At 42.3% G+C, this 27,624-nt stretch overlaps 1 protein-coding gene across 1 annotated transcript in view; it reads left to right on the top strand.

The window, feature by feature from the left end:
- The window catches only part of LOC134357419 (dynein axonemal heavy chain 6-like), a 495,424-nt gene that overhangs the window by 55,070 nt on the left and 412,730 nt on the right, over positions 1 to 27,624 (top strand). Inside the window, exons 9-10 of the mRNA XM_063068992.1 lie at positions 353 to 609; positions 4,717 to 4,879. Of these exons, the coding sequence (XP_062925062.1) occupies positions 353 to 609; positions 4,717 to 4,879 (420 nt within the window). The remainder of the gene's footprint in view (positions 1 to 352; positions 610 to 4,716; positions 4,880 to 27,624) is intronic.

The following is a 27,624-nucleotide window of genomic DNA, read 5'->3' as shown; positions in this document are numbered from 1 at the left end:
TCTTTAGTGGCTGACTGGACCAGGAAGGAGAAGGGAGCAGGTGAAGTCTATTTGACCTCCTGAGACCACAGATGAATTTTTACATTGATCCCACTTTACTGCTCCATCCCATATGTTGGATTCCCTAAGTGTGCACAACCTCCAGGGATGCAGAATTCCACTGAAGAAACCTTTTATTTCTCCTAAATAACTGGTGCATTGTGTAATCCTCGAGTGAGTGAGACCTAGCTTTTACCTCAGCTGCATTTCCTGTTGAGTTACAGGGTCTTGGATTTAACTTCATTTTGTTAAATCAACACAAAGTGGAATTTCTAATTTATGCTTGTGATTTCCTTGCTCTCCAACTCTGCAGAAAGCCACAGCAGAAGGATTCAGGAAGTTATTTACAGCAGAACCCAGCAATTTGAGTGAGAGGCCAACATTTACTGAGATTGTGGAGTCAAGACCCCTCCTCATGGTGTTCATCAGGTTCCTGAAACTGGTAGATCACCTCTTCCAAGAGCTTATCAGTCGACTGGTGAAAACTGCTGTCCAGCTATTACTTGAAGCCATAACTGCTTCATATGCGGTGACTTCAACAGATGCAAGAAGAAATGAGCAACTGCTGAGGTGAGTAAGTGCTTCAATCCCACTAGATACTGGGAAAAAATATATGGTGCCATTTGGAATTTTAATTGAGAGAAAGAACATAGTATACAAATGTTTTTAAATTATGAGGGGTATTGATAAGGTGAATGGTTGCTGTCTTTTCTCTAGGGCAGGGGGTCCAAAACTAGGGGGCATAGATTTAGAGCGTGAAAAGAAAGATTTAAAAGGGATCTGAGGGGCAGCTTTTTTATGCAGAGGGTGGTGAGTATATGGAATGAGCTGAAAGAGGAAGTGGTTGGTGCAAGTACAATTGGGTCATTTAAGAAGCCCTTGGATACACACATGGAGGGTCAGAGCTTAAGGGCTATGGCCCGAACGCAGGATATTGGGACTAGCTGGGTGGGCACTATGGTTGGCATGGATTCATTGGCTAAAGAGCCTGTATTTGTGTTATGTTGTTCTATGACTAAGGGTATCTCACCAGGAACTGAACTAGGACCTTAAGTAGTCATAGCATTCATTAATGACTTAAATGACACAATAATATAGCAATAATTTAAAATTATGCTGTAAAATAAAAGGAAGTATATAGAACTTTAAATTAAGTCTCATCAAAGTTTCTGAGTTTGTTATTAACATTGTGACTTGGAGCATAGAAGATAGAGGTTTACAAAATTATGAGGGGTATAGACAGAGTAGATGCGAGTAGTCTCTTTCCACTTAGATTAGGAGAGCTAAGTACGAGAGGGACATGGCTTTAGGGTGAAAGGGGAAAGGCTTAGGGGGAACTTCTTCACTTAGAGAGAGATGGGAGTGTGGAACGAGCTGCTATCTCATTCCCACTCCCATTCAGATATGTCCATACATGGCCTCCTCTACTGCCATGATGAGGCTAAACTCAGGTTGGAGGAGCAACACCTCGTATACCATCTAGGTAGACTCCAGCCCCTTGGTATGAACATAGAATTCTCCAACTTCCGGTAATTCTCTCCCCCTCCCTTCCCCTATCCCTATGTCATTCTGCCCCCTCCCCCAGCTGCCTATCACCTCCCTCATGGTTCAGCCTCCTTCTACTACCCATTGTGTTTTCCCCTATTCTTTCTTCACCTTTCCTGCCTATCACCTCCCTACCTCCCTTCCCCCACCCCTTTATCTTTCCCCTTACTGGTTTTTCACCTGGAACCTACCAGCCTTCTCCTTCCCACCCTCCCCCCACCTTCTTTATAGGGCCTCTGCCCCTTCCGTCTTCAGTCCTGATGAAGGGTTCTGCCCTGAAACGTCGACTGATTGTTTCCACGGATGCTGCCCGGCCTGCTGAGTTCCTCCAGCGTGTTGTGAGTGTTGAGAAGAAGTCATCACCCCGACACAGTCGTGTCAAGAAAACAACCTCTCCCTCAATGTCGCAAAAACAAAGGAGCTGGTTGTGGATTACAGAAGGAATGGAGACAGGCTAACCCTTATTGACATCAATGGATCTGGGGTTGAGAGGGTGAACAGCTTTAAGTTCCTCAGCATAAACATCACCGAGGATCTGACGTGGGCTGTACATACCGGCTGCGTGGTGAGAAAAGCACAACTGTGCCTCTTTCACCTCAGACAGTTGAAGAAGTTTGGTATGGCTCCCAAATCTGAGAACTTTCTACAGGGGCACAATTGAGAGCATCTTGACTGGCTGCGTCATTGCCTGGTGTGGGAACTGTACTTCCTTCGGTTGCAGGACTCTGCAGAGAGTGGTGTGGACAACTCAGAGCATCTGCAGATGTGAGCTTCCCACTATTCAGGACATTTACAAAACCAGATGTGTGAAAAAGGCCTGAAGGATCACTGGGGACCTGAATCACCCCCACCACAAACTGTTCCAGCTGCTACATCCGGGAAATGATACCATATAACCATATAACCATACAACAATTACAGCACTGAAACAGGCCATCTCGTCCCTTCTAGTCCATGCTGCAGCATAAAAGCTAGGACCAACAGGTCCAATACAGCTTTTTCCACCAGGCCATCAGACTGATTAATTCATGCTGTTACGATTATATTTCTATGTTATATCAACTGTCCTGTTGTACATACAATTTATTATAAATGACAATAAATTGCACATTTAGACAGAGATGTAACATGTAGATTTTTCTCCTCATGTACATGAAGGATGTAAGCAATAAAATCAATTCAATTCATTTCAAAAAACCACCTTCACCACCTGTCTACCTGTTTTGCCACTTTCAGGGAATTATGTAATAGTACCCTTGGGTCTCATCTATTCTGCAACACTTTCCAGGGTTCTCAGTACATCCCAACTTGTTTTAACTTACCAAGATCTACTTCACACTTCTGAGTTAATTCCATCTGCCATTTCTTTACCCATTTTCCCAGTTGATCTGTATCTTGTTGTAATCTTGGATGACCTTCTTCACTATTTGCTATGTCATCAGTTCTGGTGTTATCTGCAAATATATTAATTATGCCATCCATGTTCTCATTCAGATCAATAATATACAGGACTCAGTACTGTATTGGTCACAGGCCTTCAGTTTGGAAAAACAATCCTTCATTATCACCCTCTGACTTCTACTACCAAGCCACTTTTGTATCTATTAATGAGCTCACTGAAGATCCCTGTCACCCTGTGGACGAGCCAACCCATGGGGACCTTGTCAAAAGGCTTTATAAAGTCAATGTAGACAATAACTATCGCTCTACCTTTCTCGGTCCCTTTCGTCACCTCTTCAAAAAACTCCGTCAAACTCATGAGACATGAACATAGTCACAGTGACTTTAGCCTTTTCAAATGCAGATAGATTCTGTTTCTCAGAATCTCTTCCAGTAACTTCCCCACTACTGATGTTGGGCTCACTGGACTGTTATTCCCTGGCTTTTTTTTTCTGTAGCCCATTTTAAACAAAGGCACAACATTAGCCACCCTCATGTCTTCTGTTACCTCACCCGTGATTACATCTCTGGCAGGGGTCCTTTCCTTGTTTCCCACAGGTTCCTTGGATACACTTGGTCAGGTCCTGGGGAATTAGCCACCTTTATATGTTTCAGCAGTACCAATACCTCCTCTTTTGTAATGTAGATGTTTCACGACAACTCTGTTCTCTTCCCTGAACTCACTAGCTTCCACGTTAGGCCATTGTTTGACTAATCTGTGGGTCAGCCCCCTGACTTTAGATAACAGTCCCCAGGTATTCACAAGAAGGTCAACCAGACATGGAGTGACTTGTTATGTCCAAGTCTGGTGATTTACTAAATGCTGTTCAGTCTGTCTGGCATTTCTCTTTCTCTGCATTAATATAGTAGTAATTGAGTAGCTTGCTGGGCCCAGAGGGAAGTTAAAGCCAAACTTATTGTCTGGGTCTGGGTCGCATACAGTAGAGGACTGGTGAGAATGGCTGATGTTCTCCAAGAAGGACTTGAGAGAACCAATTGAGTTTCACAATAATCTGCTTATTTCATGATCCACACTACTCAGGATATTTTTTCTTTTAAAATTCAATTACAAATTATTTTTTAACTAATAGTACATTCCACCATTGCTGAAGCAAGGTTTAAAATCATATCCCTGGATTGCTAGCCAAGCTGTAAGCTTATTGGCAACACACAAACTCCTGTAAGAACTCATCTGGTCAGATATATGGAAGGTAATGAACAGTCAGCGTTTTGTGTCAGACCCTTCATATGATTGAAAGAATGAAGAGGATAGCCAGTATAAGAACGCTGAGGAGTAAGGGGTGGAGCAAAAGCTGGCAGCAGAGGTAGATCCAGGTGAGGGGGGATGGTAGGCAAATGAGTGGGGTGTGAGAATTATGTCAGAACCCCCCTATCATCTGTAGTCACTTGGGTCTCTGTAAGCTTATTAGCCTGAAACTCACCTACTCCATCACCACCATCAAGCCTTCAGGGACAAAATCTTTTAACAGTGAGAACAGGTTCCAATAAATTCCATTGATAGACATCCAAGGAAATCACTAGATGTCGCTGCAGTAAAAATTCAGATTTGTCTTCCAAAACATGATTTGGAAAGTAGTGGTTTACTTTTTAGATTATAAGGATTCCTTGGGAACATTGCACAAGGCTCCAGCTATGGTTCTGTTTGTAAATCTGTTGTAATTCTACTTTTAGCACGTTCCCACATGGAATAAGGGCACACCTGGACAGGCGCCTCCATAATATACTGGGTGATTCAGAGACTTCTTCTCAGGACTATAAAACAAACAAAGGAGTAGATACAAATGAAAGCAAACCTGAGGAGCTCGCTGATCAAGGTGCAATGCATATAGATCAGGTAAGGCTGCAAGGTGAGGGAGATCGGCTGACAGTGCAATGCTTCAATATTGTAGTGGATATAAATCACATAAATACATCACAGGTATATCCCTCCCTACCATCGGTAGTACCTATAGGAGGTGTAGCCTCAAGAAGGCATCATCCATTATCAAAGATTCCCAGTATCTGGGCCTTGCCACGTTCTTACAGCTACCATTTGGCAGGAATTCCCACACCACTAGGTTCAAGAACGGAAGTAACAAACAGAATAGCTCTAATTATTAATGCAGCAGCACTATGATCCTTCAGTCATTTTGCATTAAAATGGGCATATTTTTGTTTTCTTGTGTATGCTGGTTATATAATGCAATGTGCATATGACATTGTAAGTAGGGTTTTCACTGTAGCTGTGCATACGTGTACAGATGAGAACAGACTTTGACTTTGTTTTTTTTTGTAATTTATTTTTTATTGAAGTTCATCAACAAACAAACATTTCCATAAGATGTATTTCAGATACTGTACATATATATCATAGTTATATTTGCCACAAATCTCCATAATATTTATCTGAGGTATACACCTAAAGAAAAGAGAGGAAAGAAAGAACAAGCAAAAGGAGAAAACTATGTACAAGTAGTGAGTGATTTTTTTTTAAGCAACGTATTCATTGATTTGTGAGAATAAAATCAGGCCTATGATGTGTTATGTAGTTAAACCATTTTTTCCCAGTACAAATCAAACTGTTCCAACTTATGATTAACAGATGCTGTTATCTTCTCCATTTTGTAAATGTCCATTGTAATTTCCATCCATGCATTTAGAGTTGGGCTCTCCTGTGGTAACCATTTCCTGGTAAGAGTCTTTTTACCAGCCACCAGCAGTATATTCATTAAATATTTATCCCTTTTCAACCATTCTTGAGGTATATACCCAAAATAATGGTCTTACTTTCTAAGGGTATTTCACATTTAAAGATGTCTTGTAGGGCATTGTGTATCCCACTCCAATAGTCTTTGAAAACGGGGCATTCCCAGAAAATATGATAATGGTTTGCATTTTGATTTCCACAAATTCTCCAGCAAACAGGGAGGTTACTATCATAATGGGATTTCTGAGAGGGTGTAATAAAATATCTTATCAAGTTTTTCCATCCAAACTACCTCCATTTCTGTGAACTGGTACACTTCCATTGATACCTCCATATTATTGTTCATTCTTCCTCAGATATAATTATCCCTCCTTCCTTCTCCCATTTTGTTTTAATGTATGAAGTCGAATGTGTTTTAAGATTTGACAAACCCTTATACACGCTTGAAATGCTTTTCTAAATAGCTCTATCAAACATGCACTTGCCTTGGTTACGTTTTTAACCCTTCTATTAACATACTGTCACATCTGTAAATACTAGTAAAAGTCTTGTTTTTCTAATAAATGTTTCTCTTTAAGCATTTCAAAACTGGACAGTGTTCCTTCTTTCGTTATATTGTAAAGAACTGGTATTCCTTTAGCTGTCCAGTCCTTAAATCTAGCATCCAATTTATTTGGCTTAAAATCCGAGTCATATGCACACCATTTAAGAATTACAATATCTCCCTCTAGTTTATATTCTTTTATAATAGTTTTCCATATTTTAAGAGTCTATTTCACCCATGGGTTATCAGTAGTATTTATGTAACCTTGTAGGTTGTTATCAGCCAAAATTGCCTGCATAGGGGTGGAAAGTATCCTCTCCTCAATGTTTTTCCATTGAGTGTCATATGATGGGTTGCACCAGCATATCACGGCTCTCAACTGTGCTGCAAAATAGTAATCTCTAAGAGAAGGTAGGCCCCATCCCCCCCTTTTCCTTGACTAATTGCAAAGTTTTAAGACGAACTCTAGGCCTTTTACCTTGCCATATATATCTTGATAACATTTTGTTCCATTCATTGAATTGGTTTTGGTCAATCTCTGTTGGTAGGGTCTGAAAGAGATATAATAGTCTGGGCAATATATTCATTTTAATGGATTCAATCCTTGAACTGACAATAAAAAGGGAATTAGGCTCCATCTTGTTATATAAGATCATAAGACAAAGGAGCAGAAGTCGGCCATTTGGCCCATTGAGTCTGCTCCGCCATTTTATCATGAGCTGATCCATTCTCCCATTTAGTCCCAGTCCCCCTGCCTTCTCACCATAACCTTTGATGCCCTTACTCAGATACCTATCAATATCTGCCTTAAATACACCTAATGACTTGGCCTCCACTGCCGCCCGTGGCAACAAATACCACAGATTCACCACCCTCTGGCTAAGAAAATTTCTTCGCATCTCTGTTCTGAATGGGCGCCCTTCAATCCTTAAATCATACCCTCTCGTACTAGACCTCCCCATCATGGGAAACAACTTTGCCACATCCTCTCTGTCCATGCTTTTCAACATTCGAAATGTTTCTGAAGTCTCCCCTCATTCTTCTAAACTCCAAGGAATACAGTCCAAGAGCGGACAAACGTTCCTCATATGTTAACCCTCTCATTCCAGGAATCATTCCAGTAAATCTTCTCTGTACCCTCTCCAACGTCAGCACATCCTTTCTTAAATAAGGAGCCCAAAACTACCCACAGTACTCCAAGTGAGGTCTCACCAGCACCTTATAGAGCCTCAACATCACATCCCTGCTCCTATACTCTATTCCTCTAGAAATGAATGCCAACATTGCATTCGCCTTCTTCACCACCGGACTCAACCTGGAGGTTAACCTTAAGGGTATCCTGCACGAGGACTCCCAAGTCCCGTTGCATCTCAGAACTTTGAATTCTCTCCCCACTTAAATAATAGTCTGCCCATTTATTTCTTCTGCCAAAGTGCATAACCATAAACTTTCCAACATGGTATTTCATTTGCCACTTATTTGCCTGTTCTTCCAATCTATCCAACTCTCTCTGCAGACTCTGTTTCCTCAGCACTACCAGCCCCTCCACCTATCTTTGTATCATCAGCAAAGTTAGCCACAAAGCCATCTATTCCATAATCCAAATTGTTGATGTACAACGTAAAAAGAAGCAGCCCCAACAAGGACTTTTGTGGAACACCACTGGTAACCGGCAGCCAAGCAGGATAGCATCCCTTTATTCCCACTGTCTGTTTCCTGCCAATCAGCCAATGCCCTATCCACGTATGTAACTTTCCTGTAATTCCATGGGCTCTTATCTTGTTAAGCAGCCTCATGTGTGGCACCTAAGGCCTTCTGAAAATCCAAATATACAACATCCACTGCGTCTCCCTTGTCTAGCCTACTTGAAATATCCTCAAAAAATTGTAATAGGTTTGTCAGGCAGGATTTTCCTTTAAGGAAACCATGCTGAGTTCTGCCTATCTTGTCATATGCCTCCAGGTACTCGGTAACCTCATTCTTGACGACTGACTCCAACAACTTCCCAACCACCGATGTCAAGCTAGCAGGTCTATAATTTCCTTTTTGCTTCCTTGCCCCCTTTTTAAATAGCGGAGTGACATTTGCAATTTTCCAGTCCTCCAGAACCATGCCAGAATCTATTGGCTTTTGAAAGATCATTGCTAATACCTCCACAATCTCCTTAGCTACTTCCTTCGGAACAAGAGGGTGCATTCCATCTGGTCTGGGAGATTTATCTACCCTTAGACTATTCAGCTTCCTGAGTACTTTCTCTGTTGCTAATTGTGACTGCGCACACTTCTCTTCCCTGCCACCCTTGAGTGTCCGGTATACTGCTGATGTCTTCCTTAGTGAAGACTGATGCAAAATACTCGTTCATTTCCTCTGCCATCTCTTTATCTCCCATTACAATTTCTCCAGCATCATTTTCTATCGGTCCTATATCTACTCTCACCTGTCTTTTACTCTTTATATACTTGAAAAAGCTTTTGGTATCCTCTTTGATATTATTTGCTAGCTTCCTTTTATAGTTCATCTTTTCCCCTTTAATGGCCTTCTTAGTTTCCTTTTGTAAGCTTTTAAAAACTTCCCAATTCTCTGTCTTCCCACTAATTTTTGCTTCCTTGTATGCCCTCCCCTTTGCTTTAACTTTGGCTTTGACTTCTCTTGTCAACCACGGTTGCATCCTTTTTCCATTCGAAAATTTCTTCTTTTTTGGAATATACCAGTCTTTCACCTTCCTCACTTCTCGCATGAACTCCAGCCACTGCTGCTCTGCCGTCCTTCCCGCCGGTGTCCCTTTCCAGTCAACTTTGGCCAGTTCCTCTCTCATGCCACTGTAATTTCCTTTACTCCACTGAAATACCAACATATCGGATTTCGGCTTCTCTTTTTCAAATTTCACAGTGAACTCAATCATGTTATGATCACTGCCTCCTAAGGGTTCCTTCACCTCAATCTCTCTAATCACCTCCGGTTCATTACACAATACCCAATCCAGTACAGCCGATCCCCTAGTGGGCTCAACAACAAGCTGTTCTAAAAAGCCATCTCACAGACATTCTATAAATTCTCTCTTGAGATCCAGTGCAGACCTGATTTTCCCAATCCACTCGCATGTTAAAATACCCCACAATTATCATAACACTGCCCTTCTGACAAGTCTTTTCTATTTCCTGTTGTAATTTGTAGTCCACATCACTGCAGCTGTTTGGAGGCCAATAAATAACTGCCATCAGGGTCCTTTTACCCCTGCAATTTCTTAGCTCAACCATAAAGATTCTGCACCTTCCGATCCTATGTCACCTCTTTCTAATGACTTGATATCATTGCTTACCAATAAAGCCACGCCTCCCCCTCTGCCTACCTGGCTATCCTTCTGATAAACCGTGTATCCTTGGACGTTCAGCTCCCAGAGACATGCATCCTTTAGCCACGTCTCAGTGATGGCCACAATATCATACCTGCCAATCTGTAGCTGTACGACAAGATCATCCACCTTATTCCTTGTGCTGTGTGCATTTAAGTACAACACCTTAAGACCAGTATTTGGTACTTTTTGTTTTGATTGCACTGCAACTTTATTACACTGCAACTCATCCCAATGGCTGCAAATTTGCCCCATCACCTGCCTGACTTTTGTGACATCTTTACTGCTCACTATCTTAGATTTATTTCTGTTTTCCCCTTCCTTGGCTCTATCATTCTGGTTCCCATCCCCCTGCCAGATTAGTTTAAACCCTCCCTAACAGCTCTATCAAACCTTCCCGCCAGGATATTGGTCTCCTTCGGGTTCAGGTATAACCCGTCCATACTTCCCCCAGAAGAGATCCCAATGATCCAAGAATCTGAAGCCCTGCCCCTTGCACCAGTCTCTTCCTTAATCAGTCATAGCTTCCTTAATTTTTTTATATGTAGGCGGATAATTACATTCTGATAATTTTGCCAAATCTTTTGGCATAATGATGCCCAAATATTTGAAAGACTCTGTTTGCCATGCCCAGGGATATCTACTTTCAATTTCTCTTGGTGGGCTGTAGTTATATGAAAGTAATCTATGTTGATCTTGTATCCTGATAATTGGCCATATTGTTCAAAGGATTGCTTCAATTTAGGTAAAGAGTATGTTGATTGCCCAAGATAGATCAAAATGTCATCCGTGTAACAGGCCAATTTATGCTTTGTCCCTTTAATAGTAATTCCCCTGATATCTTCATTTTGTCTGATGTATTGAGCTAATGGTTCCAAACATAATGTGAAGAGTAGCGGTGCCCATGCACAACCCTGTCTCGTGCCCCTTTCTAGGGTAAAACTATTTGATAAATATCCATTGATCTTAATCTGAGCAGTAGGATTGTCATATAGTGCCTGTATTGTTTTAATAATTGTGTCATGTAAACCAAATCTATGTAAAACTCTAAAGAAAATTTCAATTAACCGAATCAAATGCCTTTTCAGCATTCATGTTTATCACTATTGCTTCAATTTTATTTTTTTGTATATGATCCATAATGTGGTGTCCTTCGTATATTGTCTTGTGTTTAGCATTGTTGTATAAAACCTGTCTGATCATTATGTATCAGTGTGGGTAGAAACTCTTCTAATCATTTGGCCATGATGGAGGTAAATATTCTATAATCCACATTAGGAACAGATATTGGTCTAAATGACCCACATTCCATTTTATCCTCGCCTTCTTTCGGTATAGCTGAGATTATCACCTCCTTCCAGCTGGGTTGCATTTGCGCCTTTCTTAGAGCCCAGTTCAGTGTGGAGAGTAAAACAGGAATTAGCTCTTTTTAAAATTCTTTATACCACCCTGCTTTATATCCATCTGATCCTGGTGACCTGCTTAATTTAAGCCTACTAATTGCAGTTTTTATTTCAGCTTCAGTTATGTCAGCAGTCATCGTTCTACTTTGTTCTTCGCTTAAAGTGGGTAACTCTAAAGAATTCAGGAAGGTGTCAATTTGGGTTATGCTTCCTCCTGGAACTTTGGAATATAGAGTTTTGTCAAACACTTCAAAAGCTTCTTGAATTTCACTTAGCTTATTTTTTATCACTTTTGTTCTTGGATCCCTAATTCTGCTATTTTTTTTTTTCAGTTTCCATGCCAGTATTTTCATAGATTTAGATCCACTTTCATAGTGTCTGTGTTTCAGAAACATTAAATTTTTCCTGATTTCTTGTGTAGCCAAGCTATTAATTTCATTCCTAATTTTTAAAATTTCCTCTAATGTATTCTGTGTCAAACTCAATTATTGTTTTTTTTCTAGTTCCTTCAGCCTATTTTTAATTCCGCTAATGTTTTATTCCTTATTTTTTTCTTATATGAAGATATCGCTATAATTTTCCCGCCTAAAACAGCCTTCAGAGCATCCCATAGAATGGGAGGTGAAACCTCTCCATTATCATTGAATTCTAAGTAAAGACCAATTTCTTTTTTAATTTGTTCCTTAAAATAGGGATCATTGAGTAGAATTGAATTTAGTTTCCAAATAGTATTCTTTGGTTGTAGGTCAAAATCAACAGATAAATATATAGGTGCATGGTCACTTACATCTATTATCCCAATTCCACAGGTGATTATTTTGTCTTTGTCTTTTCCAAATGTTATAAAATAGTCTATTCTTGTATATACAGAATGGGGGGGGGGTGCAGAATAATGAGTGTAATCCCTTCTGTCGGGGAAAATGTCCCTCCTTATATCAATTAGACCATCATCTTCAAAAAGTGTGTTAAATTTCTTATATAAAGACTTATTTCATAGGTTTTTCTATTGAAAGAGTAAGTTTGGTTGTAATTGTAAATTTAAGTGTCCCCCACATATCAAGAGAACTTTTGTTTCCGTTACCATAATATTAGTGATTTTCTGGAAGAAACTAATATCACTTTCTGGAGGTGCATATATATTCAATAGAGTAACTGAATTTCTGTCTATCTTCCCCCTTACCAGAATATATCATGGAACATAGAACATAGAATAGTACAGCACAGTACAGGCCCTTTGGCCCATAATGTTGTGCCGACCCTCAAACCCTGCCTCCCATATAAGCTCCCACCTTGGATTCCTCCATATACCTGTCTAGTAGTCTCTTAAACTTCACTAGTGTATCTGCCTCCACCACTGACTCAGGCAGTGCATTCCACGCATCAACCACTCTCTGAGTAAAAAACCTTCCTCTAATATTCCCCTTGAACTTCCCACCCCTTACCTTAAAGCCATGTCCTCTTGTATTGAACAGTGGTGCCCTGGGGAAGAGGCGCTGGCTATCCACTCTATCTATTCCTCTTATTATCTTGTACACCTCTATCATGTCTCCTCTCATCCTCCTTCTCTCCAACGAGTAAAGCCCTAGCTCCCTTAATCTCTGATCATAATGCATACTTTCTAAACCAGGCAGCATCCTGGTAAATCTCCTCTGTACCCTTTCCAATGCTTCCACATCCTTCCTATAGTGAGGTGACCAGAACTGGACACAATACTCCAAGTGTGGCCTAACCAGAGTTTTATAGAGCTGCATCATTACATCGCAACTCTTAAACGCTATCCCTCAACTTATGAAAGCCTACACCCCATAAGCTTTCTTAACTGCCCTATGTACCTGTGAGGCAACTTTCAGGGATCTGTGGACATGTACCCTGAGATCCCTCTGCTCCTCCACACTACCAAGTATCCTGCCATTTACTTTGTACTCTGCCTTGGAGTTTGTCCTTCCAAAGTGTACCACCTCATACTTCTCCGGGTTGAATTCCATCTGCCACTTCTCAGCCCACTTCTGCATCCTATCAATGTCTCTCTGCAATCTTTGACAATCCTCTACACTATCTACAACACCACCAACCTTTGTGTCATCTGCAAACTTGCCAACCCACCCTTCTACCCCCACATCCAGGTCGTTAATAAAAATCACGAAAAGTAGAGGTCCCAGAACAGATCCTTGTGGGACACCACTAGTCACAATCCTCCAATCTGAATGTACTCCCTCCTTATCTGCCCTCCTTATCTCCCATTTCGAATACTTTTTCAAAATTTAGCTTGCTTGAGATGAGAATAGCAACTCCTCTCCAATGTCCTGATTTATATGAGGAGAAAAACAAATTAGTGAAGCCCATTCTCTTTAGTTTTCCATGCTCATTATTACTAAAGTGAGTTTGCTGTAAATATACTACATGGGCTTGTTCTTTCTTCATTTTTGATAGAATTTTACTGCATTTGATTGGATTTAACAGCCCATTGACATTAAAAGAAATGAATTTTACTTTGTCCTTAGCCATGTGTATTTATCTGTCAGTATATCGTTGAAATTGGCAGAATAAAACTTAATCAATCTATTCCCTGAACCAATAAGAACCAAGAAACGTGAATGAAAAAAAAGGTAAGGAAGGTGTGATTCCAAGGCTGAGGTCTCTAGTAGATGACCCTGGGTTGAGCTAGAGGAAAAGTCTAGCCGTGGAGGATAGCCTCTTCTACCTGTGAGTTGAGGGCCCCACTGCGGTACCCATAAAAGTAAGTGAAAAAAAAACTATGTCCATTACACAGAAAAGATTTCCCTATGTATTCCTCCCATGTATATATTCTCATTCAGGTGGGGAAAAAGGAGTGAATGAATGAATAAAAAATAAATTAATTGAGTAATATAAAATCCACATTGTAATATGTATCTCTTGAGGTAAGTATAGCACCGTCTATGTTTGCTTCTGTTTAGCTTATCAACACTTTTGAAATTAGTCAGACCTTATGGCTGTTCTGGAGGGGGTGAGGGCTGTCTTCTGAAAATTCAGTCTCTTCCTGATATTCCTCTCTCACCCCCCTCCCGTCCCCTGCTTCCTCAATTCTCTCACTATTTCCCAAGCAGAGCGGGATAGCTGCTCAGCCAGGCTTTCCCTCGGTTTGATCATGCTGATGGGCAACCCTCTGTCCTTCATGTCGGCAGTTGTCTCTTCCACTGTCTGATACAGCTGTGCCCCGTCTTCATAAAACACTCACAGTTTAGCAGGGTACGGAGTCTGGAAGCTAATCTTTCTTTGCTTTAATACTCACTTCACTTCAGAAGATTCCTTACGATTCTGCAGGACCGCTGGGGGGTAATCTTGATCAAAATATATTCATTTCCTGTTCAAAAATACCTTTTTCTTTCCCCAGGCCTTGTGCAGAATCTCTGCTTTGGTTTTGTACCAAAGGAATCTAATTACTATTGATCGTGGCTTATTTTCCCTGTCTCCAGAAGGCCTTGGGACGAGCGTGCAGTGTGCTCTCTCAGTGTCAAGTTCCATAGTCAAGGGAACCTCCAGCGTGAACTGTAGTAACCTTTCTACAAACTCCACCATAGGCAACCCCTCCGCTCCTTCGGGAACATTATATATCCTGATATTCTTCTGTCGTGACCTTCCTTCTTGGTCGAGTAGTTTATTTTCCTGTTGATTTAACACCTTTATCATCTCACTTAGCAACCGTTCCATGTTTTGAACGCGATCTTCCACCTTTTCAATTCGTGCCTCTGCCACCGCTATTTTTTGATTAACGTTGGTGAGCGCTGACTTGATATCATTTAATTGCTGTTTTGTCTTTTTGGAATTCCTATATCTCTTCCAGAATTTTTATTAAATTTGCCGCTTCGCCTGAACGAGGCCCAGCCTCAGCCTCACTACCACGTGCTGGTGTAGGAGAGTCGCTCGTTGCACCCTCCTCGTCCACAGGCTCCGCAGTGACGCTTTTTTTAATCTCCATTCCTTTTCGCCATTCTTGCCCCCCTTACCAGTTCAGATCTTTTCGAGCGATTTTGTGTTTGGCGGATTAACTTGGCAAAATAAACATTTTTCTGGAGGAGCTATTATTTTAGGCTGCCATTCTGGATGATGACGTCACTGGAACCCCTTGAGTTTGGTTTTAAAGCCATGAAGGAAGGAAGTCCTGGTGACAGTGCAATGCTTTAATACTCCACTGAACTTGGCAAATGGAGTATAATGTGGGAAAACTCAAATATATTTATTTTGGAAGAAAATATAAAATAAACATCTAAATGGTGGGAGATTGCAGAGCTCAGCAATATCAAAGGAGCTGGGTGTCCTGCCGCGCGATGTGCAAAAAGCTGGTATACAGAGAGCAAGTAATTAGGAAAGCGAATAGGATGTTACTGCTTATTGTTGGCAGAATGGAATACAGAAGTAGGAGGTTTACTTAATTGATGCTACCAAATCTGCTGTACTGTGTATGGTCTTACAGATACTAATACCTGGAAGCAGTAAAGAGAAGGTTTACTGGACTCGTATCTAGAAGGTCAAGCTGCCTTATTAGAAACTTTGGAGCAGTTTAGGCCTGTATCTGCTGGAGTTTAGAAGGATGAGAGAAGACTTGAATGAAAACCGTTACAGGTTGGGTAGGGAAAGAATATTTCCTCTTCTACGAAAATTTAAAACTAGGGGGTCACAGTTTAGCAGGTTTATGAGGTGGTCCACTCCATCCAATACATACATAGTCTCAGTCTACTCCTGATGCTTGAGATTTTCTATGTTATCCCAAATGCTCTTTCTCCATATTGCATGGTCATTGGCTAAAGGTTCCCAGTAGGAATGTTGCACTTCATCAAGGAATTTTCTACATATCATTGAAATGTTTTCTCTGTTTGCTTGGTAATTAATTCCCTTGACAGAGCTGGAAGGAAAGTGACTGTTTTGGAGTCTGGTGTCAGATATGTGAACATGCCTAATGTAACTGGCTGAGTGTAACCAAGGCCTAAGTGCTGAAGCTGTTGGCTGGGCAAGGATGCTGACCTTGATTCACTTGTCCTTCTAGTTAACTTGGAGGATTTTGTGGAAACATTGTTCTGGCCTTGTTCCAGTGTGTTGAGTATGTGCTGTATGTAGTCCAGGTCTCAGAAGCTTACCTTTCTGATGCCTTGAGGAACCTGCTGTAGAGCTCAGAATGTAGAACAGAACAGCACAGAAAGCAGCCCTTCAGCCCAGGATGTTTGTGCTGAACATGCTGCCAATTTAAACTGAACATCTCTATGCACATGGTCTGTTTCCCTCAATTTCCTTCCTATTCATGTACTGTCTAAATGCCTCTTAAAAATTACTATATTTGCTTTCATTGCCAGCCTGTTCCACATTTGTTCAACCTCTCCTTATAACCATTGCTCTTTTATCCAGGCAATATTCTGGTAAACCTCTTCTTCACTCTCTCCAAAGACTTTACATCCTTCTTGTAATGCAGCGAACAGAACTGCACATAATGCTCCAAATGCAGTCTGACCAAAATAGATAGGTAGTCATTGATTTTCTTTGGTGTTAGTGGAGCAGTCTTTAAATTTTGCCTAGAGACTCACCTGTAGCTTCCTAATTCTATTTTGTACTACCTTAACAAGTAGCTTTCAATTTCCATTTCTTGCCAGCTTCAACATGGGGCCGTGTATGAGGTAGGATAGGCAGGGACACAACACATACACTCTCTGAAATGCAAACACGAGGAAATCTGCAGATGCTGGAAATTCAAGCAACACACACAAGAAATGCTGGTGAATGCAGCAGGCCAGGCAGCATCTATAGGAAGAGGTACAGTCGACGTTTCGGGCTGAGACCCTTCGTCAGGACTAACTGAAAGAAGAGATGGTAAGAGATTTGAAAGTGGGAGAGGGTGAGGGAGATCCGAAATGATAGGAGAAGACAGGAGGGAGAGGGATGGAGCTACGAGCTGGAAAGCAGATTGGCAAAAGGGATAAAAGGCTGGAGAAGGGAGAGAATCATGGGACGGGAGGCCGAGGGAGAAAGAAAAGTGGAGGGGAGCCCAGAGGATGGGCAAGGAGTTATAGTGAGAGGGACAGAGATACCTCCTCTTATTTACCACTCGATCGTGACCCCACTAAGGAGCACCAGGCCATTGTCTCCCACACCATCACCAACTTTATCAGCTCAGGGGATCTCCCATCCACTGCTACCAACCTTATAGTTCCCACACCCCGCACTTCTCGTTTCTACCTCCTACCCAAGATCCACAAACCTGCCTGTCCAGGTAGACCCATTGTCTCAGCTTGCTCCTGCCCCACCGAACTCATTTCTGCATACCTTGACACTGTTTTATCCCCCCTTGTTCAATCCCTTCCTATCTATGTTCGTGACACTTCTCACGCTCTGAATTTTTCAATGATTTTAAGTTCCCTGGCCCCCACTGCTTTATTTTCACCATGGATGTCCAGTCCCTATATATCTCCATCCCCCACCAGGAAGGTCTCAAAGCTCTCCACTTCTTTTTGGATTGCAGACCTAACCAGTTCCCCTCTACCACCACTCTCCTCCGTCTAGCGGAATTAGTCCTTACTCCAAATAATTTTTCCTTTGGCTCCTCCCACTTCCTTCAAACTAAAGGTGTAGCTATGGGCATCCATATGGGTCCCTGCTATGCCTGCCTTTTTGTTGGCTTTGTGGAACAGTCCATGTTCCAAGCCTATTCTGGTATCTGTCCCCCACTTTTCCTTCGCTACATCGACGACTGCATTGGCGCTGCTTCCTGCACGCAGGCTGAGCTCGTTGACTTCATTAACTTTGCCTCCAACTTTCACCCTGCCCTCAAGTTTACCTGGTCCATTTCCGACACCTCCCTTCCCTTTCTTGATCTTTCTGTCTCTTTCTCTGGAGATGGCTTATCTACTGATGTCTACTATAAGCCTACAGACTCTCACAGCTACCTGGACTATTCCTCTTCCCACCCTGTCTCTTGCAAAAATGCCATCCTCTTCTCGCAATTCCTCCATTTCTGCTGCATCTGCTCTCAGGATGAGGCTTTTCATTCCAGGATGAGGGAGATGTCCTCCTTTTTTTAAAGAAAGGGGCTTCCCCTTCCTCCACCTTCGACTCTGCTCTCAAACGCATCTCTTCCATTTCACACATATCTGCTCTCACCCCATCCTCCCGTCACCCCACTAGGGATAGGGTTCCCCTTGTCCTCACCTACCACCCCACCAGCTTCCGGGTCCAAGATATAATTCTCCGTAACTTCCGTTACCTCCAATGGGATCCCACCACTAAGCACATCTTTCCCTCCCCCCACCTTCTGCTTTTCACAGGGATCACTCCCTATGCGACTCCCTTGTCCATTCGTTTCCCCCCCCATCCCTTCCCACTGATCTCCCTCCCGGTACTTATCCTTGTAAGCGGAACAAGTGCTACACATGCCCTTACACTTCCTCCCTCACCACCATTCAGGGCCCCAGACAGTCCTTCCAGGTGAGGCGACACTTTACCTGTGAGTCGGCTGGGGTGATGTACTGCGTCCGGTGCTTGCGATGCGGCCTTCTATATATTGGCGAGACTCGACGCAGACTGGGAGATCATTTTGCTGAACACCTACGCTCTGTCGGCCAGACATAGCAGGATCTCCCAGTGGCCACACATTTTAATTCCACGTCCCATTCCCATTTTGATATGTCTATCCACGGCCTCCCCTACTGTCAAAATGAAGCCACACTCAGGTTGGAGGAACAACACCTTATGTTCCGTCTGGATAGCCTCCAACCTGATGGCATGAACATTGATTTCTCTAACTTCCGTTAATGCCCCACCTCCCCTTTGTACCCCATCCCTTATTTATTTATTTATTCCTCTCTTCCCCCCCCCCGCCCCCTTAGCCTCTCTCTAATTTCTCCCTCTGTCCCTCTCATTATAACTCTTTGCCCATCCACTGGATTCCCCCCCCCCCACCTTTCTTTCTCCCTGGGCCTCCCGTCCCATGATCCTCTCATATCCCTTTTGCCAATCAACTGTCCTGCTCTTGGCTCCATTTCTCCCCCTCCTGTCTTCTATCATTTTGAATCTCCCCCTCCCCCCCCACTTTCAAATCTCTTACTATCTCTTCTTTCAGTTAGTCCTGACGAAGGGTCTCAGCCCGAAACGTCGACTGTAGCTCTTCCTATAGATGCTGCCTGGCCTGCTGCGTTCACCAGCATTTTTTGTCACCCTCTGAAATAGTCATTTGGACTGTAGTACTGCTGCAGAACAACAAATTTCATGGCGTTTATGTCAGTGATAATAACTCTGACTGTGATTCTGAAAAAAGGTGTGCAAAATGAAAATGATATGTGTGTGTCTCCAAATTCCAGCAAATTTAAATTCCTGTGCCATCCCCTGAACAGTGTGGCAAGCCATATGATCCTTGATTGAATTAATCAATTGTTGGTCCTTGTCCTGTTTTAATCACCATCTCGGCAAAGCTTACTCTTCCTAAAACCAGTTGTTTCTGCACTGGAATCACCAGTAATAAGCTCTGCCTTTTGCAGTCAAATAAACTTGAGATTTATGTTTGTTCAGTGTGAAGTCTGATGAGAAACATGCTGCATGGCATTAATCTGCCAAGTGAATGTACCACTTATCTCTATTCTGCAGGTACTCCAAGATGTTAAACAACAGACAAAGACAGTGAAGATGGCACCGATGTTCATTGTAAATTTGATGCTCGATATTCCATCTAAACATATAATCCTTCCTCGAGACAGCACAAAGGTTAAATGCCAAGCCCGTAACAAAGTGTGTCGGACAGCTAAAGTCAGGCTATCTTTGGACCACTTACAGATTTCTGATGAATCAAGGGATATAGATTGCACTCTCCAGGATTCTTCAGGTACAAATTCTTTTAACCAAAATCTCAGCTTTGTTTTTAAGTTCAACCTATAGCTTGCAAGTGTACTGCAGTCACATTTTGATGGATTACGTTACCCATTCATGGAATAATTTACAGAAGGAACTAATTACTTAATTATCAGTGGCTAAATATTGTAACCAGATTACAGTAATGAAGAAAATAGACAGGGAATAGTAAGAACCTTTTCTTCATAACATTTTATGGAGTATTCTGTGCAATTCTGATTGCCCCATTTTGGTCACGAACAAGAGAAAATCTGCAGATGCTGAAAGTCCAAGCAACACACACAAAATGCTGGAGGAACTCAGCAGGGCAGGCAGCAGCTATAGAAAAGTGTACATTTGATGTTGAGGGGTCTCGGCTTGAAATGTTGACTGTATTCTTTTGGAAAAAATGCTGCCTGGTCTGCTGAGTTCCTCCAGCATTTTGTGTGTGTTGTACCTGTTTTAGGGTTGGGTTGTATCTGAGTGTGCATGAGAGTGTGCATGCATTAGTATATGTAGGTATGTGTGAGAGAGTTTATATTGATATGGATCTGGTAACTCGGCTGATTGTACATACAAAAATGAAGCTTATGATATGTGAACAGATTGTCTAACAAGGAGCTTCTCATGTTATTTTTATAGAAAGTGGAATAGACATTCAGGAAGAGATGGAAGAAGGGTAAGTGGAGAGAACAAGGATCTGCTTCATAACAAAGCACCTTTACCGTAAAAAAAAAGTGTGTAGGCAGAGTATTAGTCATCTGAGGAGGTCACAAATTGAGAGGATTTATTGTTAATGATGGAATTTGGAGGAGGAGGAGGAGGAGGTCTGAGTCTTCGAATGTCAGGAGGAGAGTTTCAGGGGTTGAAAGATTAGGGATTATTATGATGGGTTAGGGAGATGATCATTGATGGGGTACAGGTGATGGTGTTTTGTAATGGGATGGTGGTTTGCTAAACTTTGATTATGGGAATCAGAATAGGTAGAATTATAGAATGGTTACAGCACAGAAGGAAGCCATTTGGTCCATGGTACCTTTAATTTAATTTGTACCAGTGACTTCAATTCTACAACCTCTCCACCGATGGAAACAACTACCCTCTGTCCAGACCTCTCATTCTTTTACATACTTCTATCAAATCTCCCTTCAGTCTTTTCCAGTCTCAAGCTTTCCAATCCGTTCTTCTAGCTGTAGATCCACATTTTAGGGACAAATCAAAAAAAAGTCATCTGGACCTTCTTCAATGCCATCACTTTCCTTCAATAATGAAGCAACAGGAATTGGACATAATACTCTAGCTGATGCGGAGCCAGTGCTTTACAAAGGTTCAACATGACTTCTATTCTTTTATACTGTAGGTCTGTACTGATAAAGCCCACAATAGTGTAATTCTTAGCAAACATTTTCCAAATCTTCCCTGACACTTACAATGACTTGTCTAACCATGCCTTAGGCGCCTCCATTCCTGCCCCCTTTGAAAACAGCTTATTTAATTTTATCACAAATAAGAGAAAATCTGCAAATGCTGGAAATCTGAGCAACACACACATAATCCTGGAGGAACTCATCAGGTCAGGCAGCATCTAGGAAAAGAGTACAGTCGGTGTTTCGGGCTGAAACCCGTCAGCAGGACTGGAGGAAAAAAAAACTGAGGAGTAGATTTAAGAAGTGGGTGTAGGGTAGAGAGAAACACATGATGTAGGTGAAACTTGGAGGGGGGCTGATGAAGTAAAGAGCTGGGAATTAAATCGGTGAAAGAGACAGAAGTCCATGGAAGAAATAAAAGGGCAGGGGGCAAGGAGATAAGGTGACAGAGGGAAAAGGGGATGAGAAATGATGAAGGTTGGGGGAGGGTGGATGGCATTACTAGAAGTTCAGTTAACCAATATTCATGTCATCAGGTTGGAGGCTACCCAAATAGAATTCAGGTGTTGTTCCTCCAACCTAATTGTGGCCTCATCACGACAGAGGAAGAGGCCATGTATAGGCATATCAGAATGGGAATGGGAAGTAGAATTAAAATGGGCTCCCTTGCCCATTCATCCCTCTCCACTGATCTCCCTCCTGGTACTTATCCTTGCAAGCGGAACAAGTGCTACATCTGCCCCTACACCTCCTCCCTCATTACCATTCAAAGCCCTAAACAGTCTTTCCAGGTGAGGTGACACTTCACCTGCGAATTTGTTGGGGTCATATACTGTGTCCGGTGCTCCTTGTGTGGCCTCCTGTATATTGGTAAGATCTGACATAGAATGGGTGGCTGCTTCACTGAGCACTTACACTCTGACTGCCAGAAAAAGCAGGGTCTCCCAGTGGCCACCCATTTTAATTCCACTTCCCATTCCCATTCTGACACGTCTATCCATGGCCTCCTCCACTGTCATGATGGGGTCACACTTAGGTTGGAGGAAACAACACTTTGTATTCCATTTGAGTAGCCTCCAATCTGATGACATGAACACCAATTTCTCGAACTTCCGGTAATCCTCCCCACACACCCCTCCGCACTCCTTCACCATTTTCCATCCCATTTTCGGTCTCTCACCTTATTTTCTTGCCCACCCACTGCTTCCCTCTGGTGCTCTTCCCCCCCTTTTCTTTCTTCCATGGCATTCTGAATCTTTCACCAATTAACTTCCCAGCTCTTTACTTCATCCTTCCCCCTCCAGGTTTCACCCATCACCTTGTATTTCTCTCTCCCCTCCACTCACCTTTTAAATCTACTAACGCAAACAGGAGGAATTCTGCAGATGCTGGAAATTCAAGCAACACACATCAAAGTTGCTGGTGAACGCAGCAGGCCAGGCAGCATCTCTAGGAAGAGGTACAGTCAACGTTTCGGGCCGAGACCCTTCGTTACACTTCCTCCCTTACCACCATTCAGGGCCCCAGACAGTCCTTCCAGGTGAGGCGATACTTCATCTGTGAGTCAGCTAGGGTGATATACTGTGTCCAGTGCTCCCGATCTGGCTTTCTATATACTGGTGACACCCGACGCAGACTGGGAGATTGTTTTGCTGAACACCTACGCTCTGTCCGCCAGAGAAAGCAGGATATCCCAGTGGCCACACATTTTAATTCCACATCCTATTCCCATTCTGATATGTCTATCCACGGCCTCTACTGTAAAGATGAAGCCACACTCAGGTTGGAGGAACAACACCTTATATTCCATCTGGGTAGCCTCCAACCTGACGGCATGAACATTGACTTCTCTAACTTCCGCTAATGCCCCACCTCCTCCTTGTACCCCATCTGTTATTTATTTATATACACACATTCTTTCTCTCTCTCTCTCTCTCTCTCCTTTTTCTCCCTCTGTCCTGCTGACTATACCCCTTGCCCATCCTCTCGGTTTCCCCCCCCTCCCACTTTCAAATCTCTTAATAGCTCTTCCTTCAGTTAGTCCTGACGAAGGGTCTCGGCCTGAAGCAACGACTGTACCTCTTCCTAGGGATGCTGCCTGGCCTGCTGCATTCACCAGCAACTTTGATGTGTGTTGTTTTAAATCTGCTGCTCACCGTTTTTTTCTCCATCCAGTCCTATTAAAGGGTTTTGGCGCAAATCATCGACTGTAATCTTTTCCTAGATGCTGTCTGGCCTGCTGAATTCCTCCAGCATTTTGCTTGTGTTATTTAATTCTATATTACCAAATATAGAGGGTCCTTAATATACTGTAGATGCCTACAGTATATTACAGTATATCTACAGTATATTATGGATCCTTGGGCCCACAATGTTGTGCCGACCATGTAACCTACTCTAAAAATGGCCTAGAATTTCCCTACTGCATAGCCCTCTATTTTTCTAAGCTCCATGTACCTATCCAAGAGTCTCTTGGTCTACCAAAACCTCATAGAGGGAAATAGAACAGTAACAAACACTTTACCTCATCAAGACCATGCCAACCATCAAGCATTTATTTTTTACACTAATCATACCATTACCCATTTTATTTTCCCACATTCCAATCCACTCTACCTCAGATTCCATAGTCATCGCCGATAATAAAATAAAATAACTGGACCCAGAACACATGCACTCTTACAACTCATCCACACTTTACTTGTACACAAGGAGAACAGCGTGGCCCCTGTCGCCAACTGTTCTGAAGTTAGGGAATAAAACTGCTATTTTTATACAGAACTGGCTTATCAGTTACAGATAATGACCATTTGGTAAATTGTGTATTTTTGAATTCCTTACATGGAAGATCAATTACCATTCACAATAGAGAAGTTCAAAGTCAATAGAAACTACAAGCTAACATCTGATGGCAATCTGAAGTTAGTAAAGCAATTGGGGGTGTGTGTGTGTGTGTGTGTGTGTCCTTACTGTGTAAAGGAAAGCTACTGTATATCCTTCTAGGTCAGAGGTTCTCAACCTGGGGTCTATGGACCCCTCAGTCAATGGCAGGGGTCCATGGCATAAAAAAGATTGATAACCTCTGTTCTAGGTTGATTACTCACAGCCATAGTCAGTCTCTCCTATCTTGCCTGCAGTAAGCAAGGCTGGCTCCAGTGGTCTCACTTAAAAGGTTTGAGTTGACTACAACTGCCTCAGGTTTAGCTTTCTTGGATGTTGTGTTTAACCCTTGCCTTACCACAACTTTCACACTGCGAGCAAATTACATGAGCTAATTAATATAGATTAAAAAAGCATTAACTCCAACTATAATCCTTGGGCATGCCAATATTCACCTTCTCAGGTCAGAAAACAATCATTCACCATGGCGTTTGGTCATCTGTAATACAGCCAACTTTATATCCACATCATCAATGTGCCTTTTGTGCCCCTTGCTTTAACTTTGCTGGTATAGCTGTTATGTGACCTATTATCAAAACCGTTCTGAATTTCCACATGTGCCCCATTGACTGTGTTACCCTTATCAACACTATCTACTCCCTCATCAAAGATCTCCAAGTATATTAAGCACAATTTGTCCATTACAATTCAATGCTGGCTTGTCTTAATTAATTCTTTCTCCATATGAGGATTAATCCTGTTCTTAATCAGTGTTTCTAAAAGCTTTCCTAATCTAACTGTTTTGCGGTTGGCTTATCCTTATTCTCTTTTTTAACAATGGAATAATATTCACCTGTCTCCAGCCCTCCGGCATCACTTTGTATCCAGAAAGCATTAGAAGATTAAGAGCAGTGTCCACAGGATCTCATCAGTACTTCTCTTTAAATCATAGAATGCATGCCATCTGCTCTTAGTAACCTTAAGGTTCATCCATCCTTTTTATACCTCCACGCTATTAATTTTTAAATATGTCTCTCAGATGAACCAGTTCTATGGAGATGAATACCATCGGGGATGTTGATAGGAATATATGGAGAATAAAATTGGTTAAGGTAGGATTAGTGCAACTGGATGTTTAAAGGTTGGCACAGACTTGGTGAGCTGAAGAGCCTGTTTCCCTGCTGCATTGGGGTCAGTGTAGTCTGGAAAACTGATCTCTCTTTCTCACAAGGTCCAAATGCTAGCTGTCAGACAATTCCTCTTAACTTCCTATTGACCATGATCCTACTGCAGCTCTACTTTACAGAGCTTCCAGTGTCTAGTTCCCAGATTCAATGAACCTGCTTTTACAACATAGCTTTTGCCCCTCTCCTGAACTTATTTCTTCCAATTTATTTGCTTGGGTAGCCACTTTCATAAGATCATAAGACATGGGAGCAGAATTAGGCCATCTGGCCAATTGAGTCTGTTCCGCTATTCAGTCATGGCTGATCTCTTTTTCTTTTCCTCCTCAACCCTAATTCCTGACCTTCTTCCCGTAACCTTTGATGCCACGTCCAATGAAGAACCTATCAATCTCTGCCTTAAATACACCCAATGACCTGGCCTCCACAGCTGTATGTGGCACCAAATTCCACAAATTTACCACCATTTGGCTAAAGAAATTTCTCCGTATCTCTGGTTTGAAAGGGCGCCCCTCTATCCTGCGGCTGTGCCCTCTTGCCCTAGACTGTCCCACCATGGGAAACATCCTTTCCACATCTACTCTGTCTAGGCCTGTCAACATTCGAAAGGTTTCAATGAGATCACCCCTCATCCTTCTGAATTCCAGCGAGTACAGATTCAGAGCCATCAAATGCCCCTTTCATTCCTGGAATCATCATTGTGAACCTCCTCTGGACCCTTTCCAATTCTAGCACATCTTTTCTAAGATGAGGAGTCCAAAACTGTTCACAATAGTCAAGGTGAGGCCTCACCAGTGCCTTATAAAGCCTCAGCATCACATCCTTGCTCTTGTATTCTAGGCCTCTTGAAATGAATGCTAACATGGCATTTGCCTTCCTCACCACTGACTCTTAACCTTTACACAGTTAACCTATAGGGTGTTCTGTACAAGGACTCCCAAGTCCCTCTGCATTTCAGATTTTTGGATTTTCTTCCCATTTAGAAAATAGTCTGCACATTTATTTCTACTACCAAAGTGCACGTCCATGCATTTTCCAACGTTGTATTTCATTTGCCACTTTCTTGCCTATTCTCCTAATCTGTCTAAGCCCTTCTGCATCCTACCTGTTTCCTCAACACTACCTGTCCCTCCACCAATCTTCGTATCATCTACAAACTTGGCAACAAAGCCATCTATTCCATCATCTAAATCATTTATATACAGCATAAAAAGAAGTGGTCCCAAAACCAACCCCTGTGGAACATCACTAGTCACTGTCAGCCAACCAGGAAAGGATCCTTTTATTCCCATTTGCTGCCTCCTACCAATCAGCCAATGCTCTAACCATGTTCGTAACTTTCCAGTAATACCATGGGCTCTTAACTTGGTAAGCAGCCTCTTGTGTGGCACCTTGTCAAAGGCCTTCTGGAAGTCCAAATATACAACATCCATTGCATCCCCTTTATCTATCCTACTTGTAATCTCCTGAAAGAATTCCTTGAAGGAAACCATGCTGACTTTGTACTATTTTGACCTGTGTCACCAAGTACTCCATCACCTCATCCTTAACAATTGACTCTTACCATCTTCCCATGGACCTGGATCTCAAGATCTCTCTGTACCTCAATGCTTTTAAGTGGTATACCATTAACTGTCTTCTTTCTCCTTTCATTTGATCTCACAAGGTACTGTACAACTGCTCACGTTGCTTGGATTAAACGCCATCTACCATTTCTGTACCCGTATCTGTAACGGATCTACTGTATATCCTGATGCATTTTTGATTGGTCATTACACTGTCCACAACTTCAGCAATCTTGGTGTTATCCTCAATTTTGCTAATTCACCCATCTAAATGCTCATTCAAATCATTGATATATATCACAAACAACAGAGGTCCCAACACTGATCCTTGCGAAACACTACTGATCACAGGCCCCAGCCAGAATAGCTGCCTACTCTGTTAGTAGGCTGTAGTAGAACACCCCTACTCTTTCTTCCATGGGCAAGCCAGTTCTGAATCCAAACTTCCAATTCACCCTGGATCCCAAGCATCTTTATCTTTTGAATCAACCTAGCTCAAGGGACCCTCTCAATTGCCTTCATGAAGTTCACCTAGATAGTGTTCATTGCCTTCCCTCCTCAAGCTTCTTTGGCACCTCCATAAAAAACGTGATCAAGTTTGTAAGGCATGCCCCTCACAAAGCCATGCTGACTGTTTCTAAGCAGGGTATGCCTTTCCAAATGCCCATAAATCTTATCCCTCGGTATCTTCACCAATAGCTTCCCTACCACTGGGGCGAGGGTCACTGTCCTATAATTACCTTAATTATGTCTA

Source organism: Mobula hypostoma, chromosome 2 (genome assembly GCF_963921235.1).
Source record: "Mobula hypostoma chromosome 2, sMobHyp1.1, whole genome shotgun sequence".
Taxonomy (NCBI): Eukaryota; Metazoa; Chordata; class Chondrichthyes; order Myliobatiformes; family Myliobatidae; genus Mobula; species Mobula hypostoma.
This window is presented reverse-complemented; position numbering and strand designations above follow the sequence as displayed.